We start from the raw sequence: 20,683 nt of genomic DNA, 5'->3' as shown, positions 1-20,683 counted from the left end.
CCTCATCTTCTGCAGCCCCGGGTAGCTGTTTTAGGAACCGCTGTTAGTTAGCTGAAAGGCAGCCCAGGCCATTCTGGTACCGCAGTTTACCAGGTGTGTTCACAAACTTTAGTTCATGAACTTCTTTCAAAAGTCTGAAAACTGTTCCGTCCATGGGCTGGAAGATAGAAAAACAAATCCGTAATAGGAAGGAAAATTTGAGCGAAAAGACAAACGGGCTGGAGCTCGTTTGGGCGGGAATCCCGGAGCCGGGCGTAGCGGGGTTCCGCGTCCCCACGGGTCTCAGGCCAGCGCCGGCAGCGAGGGCCCGGCCGGCAGTGGCGGACGGCCGCGGGGCCCGGGCTCGGGGCGGTGCCGCGGCCTCTGGCTCCTCCCGGGGGCGGGCGGGCTGGGGGCAGGAGGAGGAGCCGCCGCACAGCGCAAGAAGTAGCCGCGCTGGGAGCGCATCGTGCCCGCGCTTCTCCTGCCGGAGATGGACTGAGCCGCACCGCCCGCCCGCCGGCTTCGAGTCAGTCCTGCCTTCGCCGGGTCCCGCGGCGCCGGTCTCAGGGCGCAGGACACCGTCTCACGCGTTCCCCGGGGACGGCCGCGGACCGGCTGCCGCGCCGGGGAGATGTCCGGCGGCCGGAGGAGGGGCGGCGCCCCCTGGCACAGCTTCTCCCGGTTCTTCGCTCCCCGAAGCCCTTCCCGGGACAAGGAAGAGGAAGAGGAGGAGAGGCCGGGAACAAGCCAGCCGCCCGCGCCGGGCCGGGGCGCAGCCAGGTGGGAGCTGCGGGGGGGACGTCGCGGGGCCCTGCGCCGACTCGCGGGACGGGGGGCTTCTGGCCCCGGTGTCCGCAGCCAGCCGCTCTCGGCCAGGCTGCGCTCGCCACTTTCTGTTCCTCCATTGCTCAACTTTCGTCCTTCTCGCCCAGTTCTCGTGCCGCATCGCTTGGTTTGTTAAATCCGGGAGAAGTTCGTGACCCGAGGCCGCGCCAGCCCGCGGGGCGCTCTGCCTCCCCACCTCCCCTCCCCGGATGTGATTCGGTTCCCGTCCCGCAGTCGCGTCTGCCCTCCAAGTTCTGCGGCAAAAGCGAGTCCCCCGGCGTCCTGCCGACAGTAATGGGAAACAGTTGTGAGCCCAGCCATCCGCCAGGGCAAAGAGGGCGCGATCCGAAAACCACTTCTGTGGGAAAGGTAACGCTTTGGAGCGCCACCCCCTTGGCTGGGATTTTACCATTTTATTCATAGTTTCTCAAAATGATTTTTTTTAAAAAAAGAATGGTGATGCTGAGTTCCCAAGACTCCATCAAAATATAAAACCCTCGCTAGGCTTATTTACCATTGCCTGACATTTAGATGATGCCGTCCTTCTTTCCCATGTCTCTTCGGAAACATCTGCCTCAAGTTCCCAGACAGATTCCAGAAACCAGGACTCGAGCTGTCTTGGTTTCAGTAATGAAAACTTGCCCCTTCTCTGCAGTCCTTTTTCCTTCTCCACCTGCTGCTATAAAATCGAAATTAAAAAAAAAATTCATGTCTAATAAAACTACCTATTCCTGAGTCCTTTCATCTGAGTCCCGAGGGAGGAAGAGGGGTTAAGTGATACACAACTCGCTGTTTTAAACTTTTGATGGCAAGAGAGGCTTACTGCTCCGTCTTCCCCCAAATTGCACTAGAAGATCACTCATGTGATTGGAAGGACGCTCTCCAGAAAGCTGTGTTTACTTCAGATGTTAAAGCCTTCGTGGAGGGCTTCAAAGAAAAATGGATAGGAAACAGAACTGTAACTGTGACTGAGCTGATTCCATCAATATTCATTCAGGTCTTGTGATTTGATTCCAGTCGTTTATGTGTTCCTCAGTTTCCCTATTTGTGAAATCTTTCCATTTTGACCATCTGTTAATAAAATGCCTCATCTTTCCAAGAAAGCTCCTATATAATATTTGGAAAACTTCTCCTGGGAAGCTTTAGCTATTATTGCCCTGTTAAGAGAAAATTTAAAATTCAGAGTTACACAGTAGTTAAAAATAGTTTTGAAGTCTGACAGGGCTCAACCAGAATGTCTGAATGCTGGTGTGGGCAGACAGCCTGTGGTGCCTGCCATCACTGTAACAGCACTAACAGCCTTGGATAATATGGAGGCAGTGTTTAAAAGAAATCCCAAGTAGACTCAGCAAAAGTTGGAAACTTGTGTCAGTGTTAGCAGGGAATAGGCAGGCCAATTTCAGGTTTATATCAGAATTGTCCTGAAACCCTGCCTGCTGCCCTGCCCTCTTTGGGCTTTTTAGGCACTTCTCAAATCTCTTTTCTCTCTGGAGCTAACCACTACAGCAACTTGTCTCTTGTCTTCTTACCACTCCTCCATTCTCATCTCCAGAGAGGCACACACTGTGGCTTTTTGACAATGAGAAATTTAATTGTGCTTATATGGACACTAATTGTGTCCTTATCTTTTTTAGAACTTGCCAGATGTTAAGGGGATAGCAGATAATCCTTTGTGTGGGTGTTTTACCTTTTAAATGAGTTTAAATCTTTCTTTTCAAGGATATAAACAGACACAAAGCGTTTATTGAAAGTTTAATGAAACTAACGGAAACAATGTCCTAGTAACACAGCACCTGGTGTTAACAAGATTGGAAACACAATTGCGATTTGTCACTGTGATCTTATTTCAAAATGAAGGGGGTTTTGGCTGTTTATTTTTAGAGGCAGTAAAAGCTTTTGGTTTTATTGGGAGCCTAGTTTACCTTTTGTACTGGTGATTTTAGATGCAGGGGAGTCCGTTCGAACACGAGGGGCTTGGTGTGGTAGGGATGTAAAGATGACTGAGAAAAAGGTCCTTTCTCTCAAGGAACTGGGAGAAGGGAAGAAGACCACTTGAAAACAGTCATCCTACCATCTATGGTGTGTCTGGCCCATTACAATTGACAGAGTACTTTTAATAATATTACGCTTTGAGGTTGGACAGACCTGTACGATCAGTATTTTCATTTTACTATAAGAAACAGTTAAAGAAACTTCCCCAAAGTCACACAGCTTCTTTTCAGTTAATGAACAAGTATTAAGTCCTATGCAGTGCCTGCAACTCTGAGCCCCCTTAACATACATTAAGGATTAATCCCTGCATTCTGACTTTTCCATGTACTCAAAACAAAATGCATTCTCTCAAACTTGGGTTGTATAGTCTCTGTTTCTGCACCTCCAGTGTTGGCTTACGTGAATTTTGTGATGTAACTGTGTGTGTACAAACACAAATGGGACATAAATTCCTTAAGAACAGAATTCCTTAACAATTTCTTAAGAACAGAATTAAAAATTAAACACAAACGTAACCACAAGACCAATAAAAGTAAAATTTACAGCATTATCCTAACAGCTGTTTTTTGGCTACTCACAAAATGCATATGGTACCAACTGGGACAAACACAAGTTTTTTGGGGGTTGCTAGGACTCTAGCACTGTGTACCATGACATGATTCAGGTGGTCCAATATTTCCCTATTTGAACCATAGGAAAACTTTTGCTTTTATGGTGTGCTGTTATTTGGGCATCATTTGCTGTGAACACATCATTTATATATTGTGTTCACTGCTGTTCTCATTAACCTTCAGCAGTTAAAGAAGGCCTGTTTGCATCAACACTGTTGTATATGGGAATTCAGGTGTTGGCAATGGAATTACATTTCAGTACTTATGTCTTAGGTGGTTGACCAGATCCAGGAAGTGTTTATATTAATTTGTTTTAGGTGTTATAGAGATGAAAACTGCAACTGAATTCAATTCACTGCTATAATGTTTAGCCCAGTTTATGAGCATGCAGTGAATGGACTCATTAGAAGTGATAGGGGAGAGCAGGGAGGGCTTCATGGTGGAGGTGGTTTTACCTGGGCCTTCAAGGCACTGGTGTTTTTCACAGGTAGAGAATTTAGCCACGAAGAGAGAAATAGGGAGTGGGTCTTCTAGGCTGAGCAAAAGCCTTCAGAGGTTATGATCTCTTGGGGGCTGTATACATTAGTGGGGCAGAGTGAAAGAGGCGTTAAGAAAGCTAGATTAGTGCTGGGCCATAAAGAGCATTTGGCTCTCAATTTAAAGCTTAGAGAATTTTTGTGAAGGTCTTTCAAACAGATACTGCTAAACTGAAATCTGGAGGATACCTGCCTTCTAATTTTCCCCACTTTGAGAAGATGATTGCTCAGTTTTGTTTCTTTGCTATATCACACATGATGGACGTGTTTAAAATGAGCTCCGTACAGCGTTCGTAAACTCGGGAGGGGGATAGTAAGGCGAGAACAGCATTTATTCAAGGGCCCACTGTGCACTTCCTCACGGGCTGGGTACTTTTACTTGTCTCATTTAAACGTCACCCTCAGCCTGGAAGGTTGGTATGCTTATCACTATTCTGACAGTTGAGCACACTGAAGATGATAGGGTTCTTAGGCGTGGACACTGTTGGCATCTTGGGTGGAACAGTTCTTTGTTGAACTGGGCTCTCCTGTGCTTTGCAGGACATTTGGCATCTGTAGCCCCACCCGCTAATTGCCAGCTGCATCCTCCGGTCATTGGGAGAACTCGAAACACCTCCACCTGGGTGGGTGGCAGGGAGAGTGATAGCACTCCCAGTGGAAAACGATTTACTCCAAATCATGACAGGAGTAAGTTTCAGGGGTGAGATTTGAAATTGGGTCTCTCTGACTCAGAAGCTCTGATTCTTTTTCCACACCATTCTGCCCGCCACCCTGGTGAACTGTGCTCCTTCAAAATACATCTGAATATGTAAGTCAGTTGGACCTTTCCTTCCTTTATTCCAGAATGGGTAACGCTGTGGCCCATTTCACATATACTCTTTTTGGTTGTTCCTTTGAGCGTCCCAATATAGTGCTATTGATAGAAGGTAAGACAGGATCACGAGACCCAAGGCAGGGCTGTGTCTCATCTTGGTGTCCCCTTTACCTAGCTCAGGTGAGGGAGTGAATCTCTGTTGATGGAGCATTAAAGCACTTACTACTGGCTTTAAGCGAGGGTTAGTACACTCGACCCTTAAAGTGGGCATTTTGAAACATGGGGGACCATAAAGCTCTCTAGACAGAGTGTTTGGCTATTGATTTAAAGTTCAGAGGATATTTGCTTTGCACCATGGCTGAGTGTGATTGATAAATGGGTAGAGCCAGGATGCTAATGGGATGCAGTGCAGGAGATAGTCTCATAAAAAATGTCAATAATGCCCCTGATACCAGCATGAGAACTGTTGGCCTTCAAGTTAAATGTTGACCACAGCATCAGTTATGTAAGGAAAAAGAGCTTTGTTCTCCGAATTTTTATGATGATTGCATTTTCATTGATTTGAAAACGCTATAGAGAATAATTGATAACTAGTTTAGTGGAATAAGAGATACCTATGTGGTGTTGAAGGACCACATCTGTAGTTCATGCCTGCAACAGTAAAGATGACTGGGGGCTTCCCTGGTGGCACAGTGGTTGAGAGTCCACCTGCTGATGCAGGGGACACGAGTTCATGCCCCGGTCCGGGAAGATCCCACATGCCGCGGAGCGGCTGGGCCTGTGAGCCATGGCCGCTGAGCCTGTGCGTCCAGAGCCTGTGCTCCGCAACGGGAGAGGCCACAACAGTGAGAGGCCCATGTACCGCAAAAATAATAATAATAATAATAATAAATAAATAAAGATGACTGGAAAATTCCAGAAGTCCTCAGCCCTGTGTATTTTGTGAGAATCTTGAGCTTCCAGGTTAATGGAAAGCACAGAACCTACCTTTGGCAATGGATTAGAAATATAGACTGTTTTATGATATTGAAACCATACTTTTTTTCAAGTGAGATTTCTGACTTTTGGGCTTAACAGGGTGTCTGCCAGATGTCTACCTTGGGGATTCTGTTTCTTGCTGAGGAAATTCCTTGAAAGCTAACTCAATTGTACACTCTAAACAGGTTCGAGTTGCAAGTGTACCTCAAATTGGCCTGCAGTAAATTTAATCAGCACTTCTAACTTTGAAAGTTCTGATTAAACAAACATTTTTGTTTTGTTTTTTTATCTCAGTGGAAAATACGTAAAAAGGGTAATAGCACATTCTGTAAAGAGGAGAACAATACTCCCTCAATAAAATATTTTATCTCCTAACCAGAGTTTTGATGAAATACACTGATGTGCAGATATACCAGAAACACCAGTACAACTGTGGTAGCAAGAAAACAGGTTGACAGAAATTGAAACTGGGGAAAGTAATCCAGGCTCTCTACTGAAAAGAGAGTATCAGCATGAAGTAAAAGTTAGCCCTATTTTTTTAGTCTGTTCATTCCATAAATTTGAGTGACTGCTACTTGTTGAGTATGTCGCTAAGGAGTGGGATACAAAGATGAATGAAAGACCAAAACTGCCCTCAGAGAGTTCCTAAATTAATGGAGGAGGTAAACATGTATGTCAGTATTTTCCAGATGAGCTCATTATGCGCCAAACATGTATTTGGTGTGTGTGACATGTGGTTCAGAACGCATGTACTGTATCACGAGGGTCAAACATTGTATGAAGACTTTCTCATACAAAGTGACCTCTCGCTGCTCTGAACTTCTCTCTGAGCGTGGTTTGATGAGCAGCCTTGGCCAAGGCAGACTAGTGGGGAGATGTGGCAGTAACTATACCAGCAGGGATGGAAGTGCTTTCCCTCAGTCCCGCCTGCTCCTCCTTGACTCAGCAAGTCTTAGATGGAGGCAGAAATGCGCATCCTTTGAAAAGTCCGCATGCCGGGCTTCCGTGGTGGCGCAGTGGTTGAGAGTCCGCCTGCCAATGCAGGGGACACGGGTTCGTGCCCCGGTCCAGGAGGATCCCACATGCCGCGGAGCGGCTGGGCCCCTGAGCCATGGGCGCTGAGCCTGCGTGTCCAGAGCCTGTGCTGCGCAACGGGAGAGGCCACAACAGTGAGAGGCCCGCGTACCGCAAAAAACAACAACCAAAAAAAGTCAGCATGCCAAGTAAGCGGAAATCCCTATACAAAATGGCTTGGTGTTGATAGAGAAATAAGTTGAAGTTTTGTGACCAGAAATAACCAATTCTTAATGTTTGTCAGTTGTGAAGGCCAAGTACTGGTACAACTCCAGCAGGATTACCTCTCAGTGTTTAACTCCTGGGGGTATGTAATTGGAAATATCCCAAAGCAGCGAAACAAGTGTTTGCTTAGTCAAGTGTTTCTTTTTGCCTGACAGATTAATGATGACAAAACTAAACTACCCTTAACCGGGAGATTGGGATTGAAACATATATACAGTAATATGTATAAAATAGATAACTAATAGCCTGCTGTATAAAAAATAAATAAAATAAAATTCAAAACAAAAACCTAAACCACCCTTAATTGAGGCCCTAATAAGATCCAAGCCCTATGATTGGGGCTTTAAACATATACATTCACTTAATCCTCAAAGCAACCTTATGAGAGAGGAATCTTTACTCCATTTTACAGATAACATAATTTAAGGCTTGGAGAGGTCCAATAACTAATCAAAAGTGTCAACATCTTGTGGTAGAGTAAGGAGTCGAATTTTCCTTCCTGAATTCAAAGCCTACAGCATTATGTGACTACATCCCCTGCTTAACTTGGGAAGACCCAAACAGAAGGCAGGCCTTAGAAAATGGTATTGAATGGCAATAAAAGACAATGGCATGCAGCTGGATGTCTGTCCAGATGGCCTGGATCAGTGCTCTGTACAATAAAGAATTTATGGTCCTGGAAGTTGAGGAAAATATATACACTTATACAACTTATAAATTTATATTTGAACACGTAAAAAGAGGCAGTCTCCTTCGGAAAAGATACAAATTAAGACTAGCAAGATACCATACTCCACCTGTTTGATAATCAAAACTTGAGTTTGTTGGGAGGAACTCTCATACACTACTAGCGGGAGTGTAAATTGATACGCCACTTTGGAGGGCAATTTGACAAGTTCTATCAGTATTACACATTCACATACTCTGATTTAACAGTTCTCTTCTAGGAATTCCATTGGCTGTATACAGTTTGTAAACAGGCCAAAAGTTGCCTCTACAAGTTTAATCATTGCAGTGTTGTTTTAATTAGCAAGAGATGAAAACTAAAGTGTAATCCCATCAATAGTGGACTAATTGGTAAATCATAGTATATCCATGTAGTGGAATATTATACAGCTGTCAAAAAGAATGATAAAGCTTTTTATATACTGATAAGAAAATGTCTCTTAGATACATTAAGTAAAAAATTTAAAAAGCAAGATACAAACCACTGTGTATAGTATGCTCCTGTTTGCATATGAAAATGGGGGAGTATGAAAAAAGTCTGTTACTAGTATTGTGTTAACTACTTAGGGAGGATGAGAGACTGGGTGAATTAATGAGGAACAGGAGGGAAACTTTTCATTTTAGGCCTTCTTATACTTAAAAAAATTATGTGAATTATCTATTTCAGAAAAAAAAAAGACTGGTTAAGACCTAGTGAATATCTCTGTATAAAAGAGGAAAAAAGAGAGAGAATTTATAATCCTGAGTTGGCAAAAATTCTCCAAAGAAAGAATGAACTCCATTAACTTGTTCAAGTGAGAAAAATTATGATTAAGCCTATAAGTAAATGGAATATTTATAATGCAGAATAATTAGATATTTTGATACTTTCTGCAGGTATGAGGAAGGCTTATGTATTATTAGTCTGCAATGTGAAACTGGGTGGAGTTAACAGAGCATCAAAAATATCAACTGCGCTTCCCTGGTGGCACAGTGGTTGGGAGTCCGCCTGCCGATGCAGGGTACACGGGTTCGTGCCCCGATCCGGGAGGATCCCACATGCCGCGGAGCGGCTGGGCCCGTGAGCCATGGCCGCTGGGCCTGCGCGTCCGGAGCCTGTGCTCCGCAGCGGGAGAGGCCCCAGCAGTGAGAGGCCCGCGTACCGCAGGAAAAGAAAAAAAATCAACTCATTTTTGTGAGATCACCTAAATCATCTGCTTTAAGTAGCAGTGTGACTCTGGGTAGTTCATTAGCTCTCTGTCTTTGATTATAAAGCGAGGGAGGTGGCCCTCATTGCTAAGGTCTCTTCCAGCTTTATCGTGCCAGCCAAAACTCCGTAGGGTAATAGGTGTGTACAAAATAAAGAAGTATGCCTTATAGATTAGGAAGACTTTTGTTTTACTGGAAAGGTTACATATGAATATGCATTGGGTATTTCCTCTCTGTGGTTCTAACATTTTCATCAGTTGATTTGAAAACCTCACCAATGTTTTAACAAGCATTCATTTGGTACCACTTGTGCCAGGCCCTGTACTAGCCTCTGGGAATCCAGTGCAACATGGTCTTTGGTTCAAAACACTCCTGCAGTTTTGTGGGGAAGGCAGACATAGCACAAATCTTTCTTTCCCTCTTAAAATAAGTACCAAGGTGTCTCACAGGGCTGTGGAGGATTTAACAGGTGTAGGCCCATTCTTGAGACTCTCTTCTTAGAGGAAACGGTTTTAGTCTCGTTTAAGCTGTTTCTTCTGGCCTTTCTGTACATGTGTCTATTTACTATTCTTTCTTGATTTGTAAACTTTAGACAGTTTATATTGATTTCTGATGATGGTAGATGAGGACTTAGCTATTTTACACCTCTTCCCACTTCCCTTTATTCATTCAGTCAAAATAAGTGTTATAATTTTGGGACTAAATCAGAAGTCAACCTTTCCATGTATATAAAATACAGTTTTGTTTAGAGTAGTACAACATGCTTTTGAAGGAGCACACCTTTTATATTTTCTTTATGACAAGTAGCGCAAATGGTAGTGCCAGAAATGACATGAAAATGGTATTTGAATGCTCTCACAAATACTAATTTTGTGTGATTTCTACATGATATGTTAGAAATTTCTCCTTTACTCTTTGTGCTAAAATTTATACAAAACATGGATGCTACCTTAGTGGCAGATCATAATTTTTTATAGCTGCCATGCTTATGACAAGGAATGAAATACTTTGAATTTTAAAGTTTGATAACTGGGAACAGGTTGGGTGAGATGTAAACGCTCAGCTTTTTATTGTCTTTGTTGTCAAAGCACAAAGGATCATACCCTGGCTGGAGGGGTGGCATTGTGCTGTATTAGTCAAAGCTGAAAATATGTATGATAATTTTTTTTTTTTTTTTTTGTGGTACGCAGGCCTCTCACTGTTTTGGCCTCTCCCATTGCGGAGCATAGGCTCCAGACGCGCAGGCTCAGCGGCCACGGCTCACGGTCCCAGCCGCTCCGCACCATGTGGGATCTTCCCGGACCGGGGCACGAACCCTTGTCCCCTGCAGCGGCAGGCGGACTCTCAACCACTGCGCCACCAGGGAAGCCCAAATATTTTTGATTGTTCCATTGTTCTAGGTAGGCAGATAAGGATATTATTTGGCAATGTTGTATTTATTATGATACAGAGAAATTGCCATTATGAAATATTTGTACTGTTAGTGTTTAGTTATTTGTCTACTTTAAATTTGCTAGCATTTTTCACTAACTTGTTTTTGTGTTTTAAAATCAACTACAATACTTGTCTTTTCTTCGTTTTGATAGTAATATATGTTTTTCTAAAACAGCTGTGAAATTATAAGAAAATCAAAAAGAAAAAAAGCACAGCTCATACATAACCCTATCCACCCGGAAACGAGTACTGTTCTTCTAGATCATTTCCTATGTGCATGTCTACATGTATACATATTTTTAGAAAAAGTAAAAGTTCTCTTCAGGATTTTGAAACCTGATTTTTTTTTCACTTAACAATGTTGCTTTGTCATTTCCTACAATAGTACACATACTTTTACAAATTATAAAGATAATTTTAACCCTTTAAAAAATCTTAGATGGGTCATTGCTTTTCAGAATCTAGTTTGAATATCTAAATGTGTCTCTGCTTACAGAGGGTTTGTATTCCGAGGGGAAAGTTATATAGATTTGTATATAATGTTAGCTATCAAGTAAAATAAAGCCGGGTGAGGGAAGAGGACGTGATGGAAGTAGTGGGTCTGTAATAAGGTACAGAGAGGATGGTCATGAAACGCCTCTCTATTGGGTACCATTTGACCCAAGACCTGCATGACATTTGGAAGTAAGGACATGAGCAAATCAGAGGAAAGGTCTTTCCAGGAAGAGCGAAGAGCCAGTTTCAAGCTCCTGGGGCAGGACCATGTTGGCACAGATGCCGGAATAGGCAGAGACCACAGAATGGAAGGGAGCCAGGGGCCAGTTGAGGTAGGTCTTGGTAAGGAGTTGAGATGATGAGATTACTTTTTTTAAAAAAAGGAGTCACTGGGGCGTGGGTTTATATGTACTTGTATGTTTGTATATTCTCACACAGTTTATCAGCTTATTGGTATGCAGAAGACTTGACAGAGGAGGAAGAGTTTGAGTTGGAGGTAAGGTCAGCCTTGGTCGGCTCTGGGAAGGCCCAGTCTCACCTGTCCTTGGATCTCCAGTGCCCCTCCCTCAGGGCAGTTTGTTGAATGGTACACGAATGGGTGTCCCATTTTAGACAGCAGCTAGAATACTGCTTTGAGTTCATGTCACAGCAAAAGTTCAGGGTATTGATTCTTTTTTTTTAATTATTATTTATTTATTTGGTTGCACCTGGTCTTAGTTGCGGAGGGGTATTGATTCTTGTGATTTGGGTCACAAATGTTCAGAATCTGAAGGGTATGAGGAAGAAGACTTTGGGAAAATAGAGCAGTTGCTGATGTCATGTGTAGCTGGACAGCTCAGGTCACATCAAACAGACTGAGCTTCTCTATAGCCTGTGATTAAACTGTAAGTATGGGTCTGTTTTGGGAGCATGTGATGGGAACAGGAAGTAAATAAGCTTCAAGGTGGATACATAAATTATAGGAGAGGGTTGACATTATGGGGAAAGGACTGTCAGAAACTCTAAGACTGCAAAGCCATGAAGCTTCATAATCATGTCTATTACCTCTCCTCCTTGCTCCCAGTTTCTCTCCAAAGAGTTCCGAAATTTAGACGCCAGATGTTTGGGCTAAAATACATGCTGTTTGTCTTAAAAGTGCAGCATTTTGTTACCTTTTAATTTGAAACCCAGAAATACCCATAACCACCTGTTTTATATTCTGTTAATTGTCCTTAAAAAAAATACAAGTACTACTCTACTGCTGGCAGTCACTGTTTATGAATGGGGTTGTTTGGAAATTGTCGGTGTGGAACTGTCTTTATTCCCATAGAAGCAGGGTTGGAGATGCTGGGTGGGATTCCAGGCCAGTGCACAAGTCAGTCTAATCCATAATGTACCTGCAGTATAGCAGTGAACAAAGAGAACTCTAGAGCTTGTTGTGTGAAGATGTGTTTCTAAGATCCCCAAGGTAGTGTAGATGCCCCAAGGAATGAGCAGACCCTTTGGAAGGTGTGAGGGTGCTATATTTAAGGACCCAAGTGAGGGATGAGAGGGAACAGTCCAGGGGAATAGAGGACAGACCCCGGCTTGGCCTCAGTCACTTTGAAATAAGGGACAGTAGAAGTTTCTGCCTCCTTTGTGATGCCCTGATATCAGTTTTGACTGAGTTGGTTTCTTGGTCACAGTCTTTTTCTTCCTTTACCACAGAAGCCTCAAGGTTAGTCTCCCTGTTCCTGTTTCCCCTCACTCTGCTTACTGAAGGATCATATGGGATTTTAGATATGGCAGAGTGCTGAGCTGACACTTCCAATGTACATATTTGAAAAAATCAGATCCAGAAAGAAGCATTTTGACTGAAGTGCCTTTTGTCCCTAAGGTGCCATCCCTGAAACAGACCTATGTCCGTTTTGTTTTATTTTACGTCTGGCATAAAGTAAGTGGTTGCTTAATGACTGTAAGTTGGATTCCTGGTTTTCAGACATGGTCTAAATATGTTTGCTTCAAAAATGAGGAGCTTTTGTGTCACTTTGACCTTGATATTTATCTGGACCATTTTGAAAGAGTAATTTCCAGAGTTCTGTTAGCTAAGTAAGATGAGGCTATTAAAATTCAAGGGAGTCTTATTTGTGCCTACGTGTGATTATGATTACTGCCCCTCACCCCCTGCCGTGAGCAGAATGTGTGCTTTCTAAAAATACTGCTGTTGAAATAATTCCCGGGTCCCAAAGGGGGTTAAATTGTGAAAGAACAATAGGAAAGGCTTGTCGTCTTTCTTAACATTTGAGATCATCTGAATTGGAAATGTTTCTCTTTCTCTTGTATTTTTGAGAGGCTGAGAGTACCACTCCAAGTCTTTCCAGACTTTTCTGTTAATGTTTCTTCTTCTTCGTCCTCATCCTAAGTTGACATCTAAGTATGCAGTATTTTGAGTGTCTTTATAGATTCTCTTCTAATTTTTTTGTGTTTTGTTTGTAAATCAATTGGAAATACCCTTGTTGCTATTGAGTAATTTTCTTCTCACAGCCCTACTCCCCTCTTTATACCTTTAGAGAAAGATGATGCAGGATGAGAGTGGATGGTACATGCTCTCAAGAGACTTATACTAGTATTTCATTAAGGAAAAAAGACTAATGTGTATTATTCCATTGTTCCCAAATGGAATAGTGTTTTCTGATTAAGCACACATAACTGGAGACTGTTTAATATCAGTTATTTTAAAAATTCATTTAACAAACAATATTTGAGTGCCTTCACACTGTCAGGCACGATGCTAGGCTCTGGGATACAGCCATGAATGATATCGTTCCTGAGTTAAATGAGTTCAAGTTCTAGTTCGACAAATGGACAAACAGCCAGTCATTACCAGCAGAAATGTATGAGGGGTATCAATGAGCGCAGTGGAAGCACAAAAAATACAGGTTAATGGACTTCCCTCGTGGTGCAGTGGTTAAGAATCTGCCTGCCAGTGCAGGGGACACGGGTTCGAGCCCTGATCCTAGAAGATCCCACATGCCGCAGAGCATCTAAGCCCATGCGCCACAACTACTGAGCCTGCATGCCACAACTACTGAAGCACGCGTGCCTAGAGCCTGTTCTCTGCAAGAGGAGAAGCTACTGCAGTGAGAAGCCCGTGCACCACAACGAAGAGTAGCCTCCACTCTCCGCAACTGGAGGAAGCCTGCGCCCAGCAACGAAGACCCAACACAGCCAAAAATAAATAAATAAATGAATAAATTTATTTTAAAAAAATATAGGTTAAGCTAGAACTAAATTGTAAAGGATTAAGAGTTGGACAGGGTGGGGAAGGATGTTGCAGGCAGGAGAAGAAAGTGGTTTGCTGGCATGTGAATTTGGTGCATTCTGAGAATGGGAATTAGTTCTATGTGACAGATGTGTCTGCGACCAGGAAGTGAATAACTTTCTATATCTATATTAAGGACTCTTCATTTTATTCATCAGCTGATGGAGATTTACTGAAGGAGTTTTTGAACAGAAGAGTGTCATGGTCAGATTGAAAATCACTTTGACCAGGAAGAATGGATTGAAGCAGAGTGATCCTGAAGATGTCTGAAGATGTCAGAGACAAATGAAGAAGGGACTCTAGTATAGGAAGGAAGTGGGGAAAGCTTATCTGAAGCAGTGATTTTTATACTTACCCCAAATTTTAAAATATTTGTTTTAAAATTCAACACATTTTAAAATTTTGATTTAGCAGTAAGATTAGTGAAACAAACATAGAATGTAAGTTTCAGAAAGTTTTACGAGTGTCAAGTATTACTTCTTTTGGTGATTTCAGCTTTAAATTCTTCAGTTGTTTGCGCAATGCAAAATACTTATGTGCTGACTTAACAACTGTTTTTCTGGTATTTTGTATGTGTTTATAGTGTGGAAATGATTATAGCTGCTTGAAAATACTGAGTTCTGCCTTAAATCCCATGGACGCTGAGCTGCATTTTCTGCAGAGTTTTTGTATTGGAAAAGACACTTTTACCATTTTCATTTACAATTTCACTAAGGCAGTAAGTTTATAAAATACCCTGTAAACACTCTAAATAAGTATACTTTCAGAAATCTTGAAGCAAGAACTAGGATACTAAAATGCCTATTGTATGTTTAGATAGTTTTTAGGTCATTCAAAATAGATTGTAGTTAGAGAATACACTTATAAAATCACCATAATCAGTAGTATTCATGATTATACTCCAAATTTTTATATCATACTCTTTTTATGTGTATTTTGCCAGTCTCTTCCTTGATTTGAGCTTAAATAGACAAGTATTGACATTTAATTAAAAAAATCTGAATTGTAAATAACCTTGTGGCAAAAGATAAGCCTAGTAAAATAGGAAAAAAGAGATAAGAACCCACTCACATTTAAAATATTAACCATCTGAAACATTCTTATTTTATAGACATGTACATGTATATAGGTTACAATTCTGTGTTGTACATTATTTTTTCTACTTTTGTTCCTGTTTTTTCCTATGGAATTTCCATGCGTTAAACACATAGCTCACAGATTTATCTTATTTACATGCTTGCTTTTTCCTATTTGGCATTTAAAAGGCTTAAGACAATGGCTGTTTCTTGTTGGTCCTTGTATTCCTGCATAGAGTCTGAGACTAAATGAAATTTTAATCCATTATATTTTCCAGGTGTTCATGATCTTTTTATTTGTTCCTTCTGTTTTTTGGGTTTTTTTTTTTATCATTATCGCTTGTTGCCTGGATAATCTGCTCAAGTGCACTGGATTGTATGGATAGAAAATCTAAGTAGCACAGATGTGGCCTCTTTGCATCCTGATGTGAGCTATCGACCCCCTCCTCCTTTCCATTCCGCCCCCACCCCTCCCCCACCCCACCCCCCCCGCCCCCCCCCGCGCCAGTCACCATGATTCCATATGTTTTCCCCCACCCAGTCATTCTCCTGCCTGAAGGCTTCCCGGTGCTTCTCACATTCTGTAACTGGTCCTCTGGTCTCATTCTCATCTTTAGCAGGATTACCTCTGCCTGTCACAAGATCCTGTGCTCCAGTCTTTTTTTTTTTTTTTTTTAATTATTTTTGGCTGCCTTGGGTCTTCGTTGCTGCGCGGGCTTTCTCTGGTTGCGGCGAGCGGAGGCTACTCTTCGTTGTGGTGCGTGGGCTTCTCGTTGCGGTGGCTTCTCTTGTTGTGGAGCACGGGCTCTAGGCGCGCGGGCTTCAATAGTTGTGGCACGCAGGCTTAGTTGCTCCGCGGCATGTGGGACTTTCCGGACCAGGGCTCGAACCCGTGTCCCCTGCATTGGCAGGCGGATTCTTAGCCACTGCGCCACCAGGGAAGTCCCCAGTGCTCCAGTCTTATAGTAAAAACAAACAAACAGAACACGGTTTCCCCAAAATGCCGCATTCTCTATCACCTCCTGCCTTTGTACCTCCTCTGTGGGCACTTGCCTAAGCAGGCAGAATCACTGCCTCTTGTTTCCTCTGTGCTCTATGGCATTTCTTTCATTCAGCAGTTGTAACTTGTATCAAGTTGTATTATTTGTTTGTGTATCAGTCTCCCCTACTAGACTTTTTACAAAGACCCTGACGTACTCCTTCTTAAATCCACAAGGCCTAGCATGTGGTAGAGTGTCATGATAACCTTTAGAGGGGAGCTACTCAATTTGTCTAGGATTATCAAAGTATGAAAAGAAAATAATATGTAAACATAGAGACATAAATATTCAGATCTAAAATGTATGTGTGCCTAACAGGCAAAATAGGTTATTGTGACATCTGTGAAGGTATTCCAGACAGGACAATTAGAAGTGACTATCTGGAAAATCAGAATTTTAAGGGGCCATCTGGGACACATTTGGGGTTAGATAAACCTGCATCTATTTTGAGTGTCCCCAGAATTCGCTAGATGACCCTATACATTTATAAAAATTTGCTGAGTAGAAATATATTCCAAATAACACTCAACATAGGCATTAAAAAAAGATTAGACTGTGGAGAACCTTAACAGAGATAAAATCAAAGAATGGTAACACTTTCCAAGATTATGATAGTTGTACACGGGTGCTCCTTTGTTCAGGTGCATCGTTAGTGTGATGCTGGTCGTCCGCATAAGAAAATACAGCGCAGAATGGACTCACAAAAATGTCTGGAGTCTAGATGAGCATTTTCAAATGTGTGTTTCAAGTGTAGAGACTCCTATCAACATCTTTTTAGTATAACACTTTGTATATGAATCTTGAGTATTTCAGATATAAAGGACCTTTCAGTTTTTTCATTAAACCCAGAAACTGTATGATTTTAGTAATTCTCTTTTAATTTCAAAAGAAACTGTGGTTTTTATTTTTCAGTGTTGAAAATGAGCCCATGAGCACAAGTCAGAAAAAGGAAAAGGTACTTTCATCAGAAGCAGTAAAGGTATAGTTTTAAATTAATATTATTTTATATCAAGCAAATATGTTTCTTAGTTTCTGCTGTTTCTTATTCTTTTAGATTCTGTCATCTCATTTTACGTTTCAAAAAGAGCATAAAGTCTTATCACTTTATGTGGAACTCCAGCCCAGCTCTACTGGACATTTGCATCTTGGGGTGTGGGTAGGGGGAGAGGACTGAGGAGAGACTTGAGGCAGTGGTGCTCTCACCCCAGCCTAGCCACTAACCAACTGTGAGGCCTTCAGCTGAGGCATTTAACTTCTTTGTGCCTTGGTTTTCTAATCTGTAGATTGTATCATCTGACCTCCACAGTCTCTTTTCTCTAGGAACTTCTTTGATTTATGTTGTGTTTTCTCAAATGTTTCTGACAACTAAGAGTGCTTTTGAGGGCGTAGAAGTTAAAGACATGTTCGTACATGTCATTAGTATGTGATGATATGTTTGTCAGCTCATATATGAACTGGCTTTCCCTGCATCTACAGGACAAGCATGGAAAGAGTATAAGGTACACTTCTACGCAAATAGTTACTGAAAAGTGTGGTTAAAAATCCTGGAAAACCACTAAACCTTATAACATTTCTTTTTAGTCATAAGTGATTTTATAGAAATTGGATGTTTATGTTGTTTGGGGATATGAGGCCAGGTATGTGATCAAGTTTTGGTAGCTGTCTCCCATTCATGGAGTTTGGTCCCAGTTACTTTCTTTTTAAACGATTTGTGACAGTCAAGGAGAAAGCTTGTGCTTTCCAGGGATTTCTGGGTACATTAGCTTGGTCAGTGGAAGGACCAGAAAGTCATCTTAATTCTTCCTTACTGATATGGGGACTCTTAAACATTATATGAGATCCAAAGACCTTAAATATGGTAAAGATAAAGCTGTGTTCCTTCTTTATTCCCTCCTTCTCTATCATAGTTAGCAATATAAATATTTTTTGAAAGAAAAAAAAATCAGAATCTGATTTTTTTTATTTGTTTGTTTTGTTTTGGTTTGGTTTTTTGCCATACGCGGGCCTCTCACTGCTGTGGCCTCTCCTGTTGCGGAGCACAGGCTCCGGACGCGCAGGCTCAGCGGCCATGGCTCACAGGCCCAGCCGCTCCGCGGTATGTGGGATCTTCCCGGACCGGGGCACGAACCCGTGTCCCCTGCATCGGCAGGTGGACTCTCAACCACTGCACCACCAGGGAAGCCCTGATTTTTTTTTTTTAACTTTATAGAAAGAAAAAAATCAGGATCGCCTTGCTTCCCTTCCCTTTCTTCTTCCTTTGTGAATTTGGCTACTAAATCCTGCTCCCAGGTTTGATAACACCTCCTACCTATTCTGTTTCAGCTAGTTGTTAGCCAGCTTGCTGGTTCACCACTGCATGGGCTCTGTAGCTTTCTCCCTCTTGCTCAGTTTTCACATGTCCTGAGATGCCTTACTTCAATATTTTTGCTTGAATTCTATAGGTGCAACCTTGCTCTTGAGTTGCTTCACAGGAAGTACGTATGTTACTTCTGAGATCTCAGACTTCACAGTTGCTTTGGCTGCCAGCTCCTGTCATTCTCTCTCTTAATCTTTCATTGCCTCTGCACCCACCCTTGAGCTTCAGAGAACCTTCATGTTTTCCCTGCTCTCTTCTCCTCTCTTGGTCTCTACTTGTTTGTCTACTTAGCCTGGAACTGATATGTAACACTTCAGCTATTAATCTCACTGAAAGAAACAGTCTTCAAACTTGGCCCTCAGACTTTAATTTCCAGTAGTCCTGCTTTTTCACCTGCAGAGTTCTGCTCTAGAAAGTTACATCTTTGTGGCTTCAGTGTCTATGTGGTGGCAGATATAGTGGCTGGGCCTCCATGATTATGATCTTTTCTATCCATTCTTAGTATCTTGGTTTGAGTGCCCAGGATAATTTCAGTTTGGGATTTGGGCCCCCAAGTAAACAGGGCTCATGTTGTGAAACTGTTTCTCTTATGGTTTAAACGAGACCTATAGGATTACCTATACATGGGCAGTTTTGTTAGCCCATGATAGAAAGGGCACCGTGGCACTCTCACTGGGGTAGTGTAAGCATTTTGGACCATGTAACTGTATTTTTTTTTTTTTTTTTTACTTTCTGGAAATTATTGGTAGGATTTCCTCAACCTCGCTACACAGACCCAGTTGTTCTGGGACTTGCTGCTGCCAGGCATCAAAAATCCTTACATTTTGCAGATTATATTCCATTATAAGTTATGACCAGCTATTGGGTATAATTCTCTGTGCTATACAGTAAATCCCTGTTGCTTCAATTAAAAAAAGGAAAGAAAAAAGTACATATCTTGATAATATCAATAGTCAGATGCATACCTAGGGGGAAAGAAAGGTTAGCAACAATATCTATGATCTTATTATTTTAAATAGCCTCATTTAAAGTTTTTTATTTAGCAATTAGTATAAAACACGCATTTGCTTTCTTTGTAACGAATGGTTTTCTGAAACAGCACTCCACTGTAATGTGACATTTCTTGCCATGCTTCCATCTTCTTAACCTGGATTTTATGATAATGCCTTCCATGATAAGGAAAAATGTGTACCATGTTTCCTCTCTAGTGTAAAATGTAACAGATTTATGTATAATGAATGTTTTTAGTGCATTGCTTTTTGCATTTGACCTTGAGATACCAAATCAAGATACTGAAGATTGTTTTGTTATAAATTTAAGCTACAAAAAATTAAGTATATTTTTCAAACAGCTAGAGACTGTAGAAGCTTTATATTATCTTTGGACATAATTAGATTCTTAGTTCTTAAAATATCACTTATACGCTATACAAATTTTGCTGTTTTGATAACATTGGAATCTGTTTCTCACATGTGCATCTACCGTTCCGCTGAAATATATATTTCTTCTATATTAATCAGTTTTTGTGTCTGACTGGCAAAATTCCAGCTATTTAGTCCATATTCTATGTTTATTTCTCTATAGGGAATGTAGATTCTTGTCTTGCAGCCTTAGACTCTTCCTGTGCTCATGTCTACTGTTATTTAAAAGAGAGGGAAGGCATGTTATGATGCCCTGCTCCCTTCTGCCTGTTTCAGAGGACTATTCATCCCTTCCTGCCTTCCAAGGCTAAACTCCCTAAATCCCCCTGCTAGTGGTACTGGTCTCTAATTTCCCACCTTCTTTTGGACTTCGCCTTGCACTGCATCCATCTCTCCATCTTCACTGGCTTCCTCTATTTCTCTCTAAATATATAAAATTTTAAAAAATATATTTTTTCCTTTCATGGGTCTGGATTCCTTTCAGGCTATCATTTCATTTTACCTGCTACCTTTAACTCAAAGATTTCTTATGAAAGTTTGTCATAATCACTGTTTAATTCTTAATGCTTTCTAATCTGACTCCGGTCTCCCTCCTGGTTCCCTTAGACATGGGAAAACCAGTACTGTGCC

General features: G+C 41.8%; 1 protein-coding gene across 3 annotated transcripts in view; it reads left to right on the top strand.

The window, feature by feature from the left end:
• The first annotated feature begins 577 nt into the window (after window positions 1-577).
• The window catches only part of CRYBG3 (crystallin beta-gamma domain containing 3), a 116,501-nt gene continuing 96,395 nt past the window's right edge, over window positions 578-20,683 (top strand). For all 3 annotated transcript variants that reach the window (XR_014296798.1, XR_014296799.1, XM_082655166.1), the window contains exons 1-2: window positions 578-762; window positions 17,189-17,255. Coding sequence is in view for 1 of the 3 variants with exons in the window: in XM_082655166.1 (XP_082511292.1) it covers window positions 614-762; window positions 17,189-17,255 (216 nt within the window). In the remaining 2 variants the exon portion in view is untranslated. The remainder of the gene's footprint in view (window positions 763-17,188; window positions 17,256-20,683) is intronic.

This window comes from Grampus griseus (genome assembly GCF_964374135.1).
Source record: "Grampus griseus genome assembly, chromosome: 5".
NCBI lineage: Eukaryota > Metazoa > Chordata > Mammalia > Artiodactyla > Delphinidae > Grampus > Grampus griseus.
Note: the sequence above shows the minus strand (reverse complement) of the source record. Positions and strands in the feature narration are given on the sequence as shown.